General features: G+C 45.4%; 1 protein-coding gene across 1 annotated transcript; it reads right to left on the bottom strand.

The window, feature by feature from the left end:
* On the bottom strand, window positions 189–1,628 carry LOC105157045 (the record flags this gene model as incomplete). Its single annotated transcript, XM_011073343.1, is given in 1 exon segment — window positions 189–1,628. A coding segment is annotated over 1 exon segment (1,440 nt), but the record flags the coding sequence as incomplete, so codon positions are not given.

Here is a 1,628-nt window from a genome sequence, read left to right as displayed (position 1 = left end):
GGGTTTGGGGGTTTAGGGTTTAGGGTTTTTTTTTTTTTTTTTTTTTAAATTAAACACCCGAAGGTGGGGGAAGCTTTTCAGAGTCCCCATCCCTTCTTCATAGAAAATAAAGCAAAGTCAACATTACAATATAAAATCAACAAAAACATAAAAGCAGGAGTACTACTACTTTACATAATTATAGGACATTAACCATTTTGTTTCTTCCACTTTTCCTTGATTCGGTCTGTCTTTATTCTTGGACCGCAGGAAGTACTCCTCTGTTTCATTACTCGAAGTTTTAACTCTGTATTCTTGACCAAGTACTCCGGCAATATCTCTACAATGAAATCATTTCTAGGCAGTTTGTCCGGGGATGCCAGCTCCAATAATAACTGCTCAACCGAGTCTGCAGGGTTGCAATTGGTAAAGCAAGGTGGATCGCAGATCTTCAATGGCGTGGCATCGATAACCAGAGTCTCCCCCTTATCTGAATTCTCTTGTAAAAGCATGGTAGCATTTCCAACTTGTATCCAATTTCCTTCAGCCATTTTATTTGCTTTTCCCTCCTCACATGTGGTGTTAGCAATATCAACAGAAACAATATTTTCATCCACGCTAGCCATAGAATCAGTTTTGTGTTCAGTTTGGTACCTGGGGTCCTTTGCAGGCTGGTCCATCATCTTTGAGCTCTCACCAGTTTCCTTTGCCACTGCTTTGCCTCGCCCGACCTCTTCAGCAACCTTCTTTCCAGCACGATTGCTCGGCTTCCGAGGGGGTGGTTTCGGAGCATCGCCTTTCGTATAGCAGTCTGAGTCTTGATGCCCAACATGTTTGCACAAAGAGCAGTAGTGCGGGATATCCTCGTACTCAATACGTTGCACAATAGTTGTCCCACAAATCTGGATTTGAAAGTTTTCAAGGCGCGGTTTGAGAAGATCCAATTCAATGCATGCCCTTGCCTTGGAGAGCTTGGACTGATTGAGTGTCGCATCGTCAATTTGCAGAGGAGTTCCAATCATGCTCGCCACCGTGAATAGAACTTCCTTGCGGAACAGATGTGCTGGTAGCTCCGGAAAACTAACCCACACCGGTACAATTGATGACTCCTTAGACGGTGTGAAAGCAGGAGTCCACTTGAAGACGCGCATTGGGTACCCCTGAATATACCAAATACGCCGCAACCACAGACGAGAAAAATCCGCTTCACAAGATAGGGAAATTAAGACATGTCTGGTGTTGAGCATACTAACCGTGAATTTGTTTTTGATGCCCGTTCCAGCGATTAGTTTGTGCAGGATGCTGTATGAGGGTGCTCCATGTGAAAATTTGCCCACGAGTGCAAATTTGAATGGAGCTGCAAGGACTTCGGTCTCATCATCTGTGAATAGCAATGTTGGACCTTTGTCGCCTGTCAAAACTGTACCGATACCGGGCGATGGCAAGTCTACAGGGAAGTATTTGTGCGGTGCCGGTGTTGCAGGTTTCGAGGCCCGTGTTGGTGCAAGGACTTCAGCAAATGTTTTCTTCGGAAAATTCGACGTCGGAATTGAGGAAGACGGGTGCTGAATCTGTTCGGTTGACTGAGTTGACCGGGTCAACTCGGTCAAAGGAGGGTTGACCGTTGACCGAGTCAACTCGGTCAACAA

Source organism: Sesamum indicum, linkage group LG3, assembly GCF_000512975.1.
Source record: "Sesamum indicum cultivar Zhongzhi No. 13 linkage group LG3, S_indicum_v1.0, whole genome shotgun sequence".
Taxonomy (NCBI): domain Eukaryota; kingdom Viridiplantae; phylum Streptophyta; class Magnoliopsida; order Lamiales; family Pedaliaceae; genus Sesamum; species Sesamum indicum.
The sequence above is the reverse complement of the archived record's forward strand: the minus strand, read 5'-3'. Positions and strand labels throughout refer to the sequence as shown.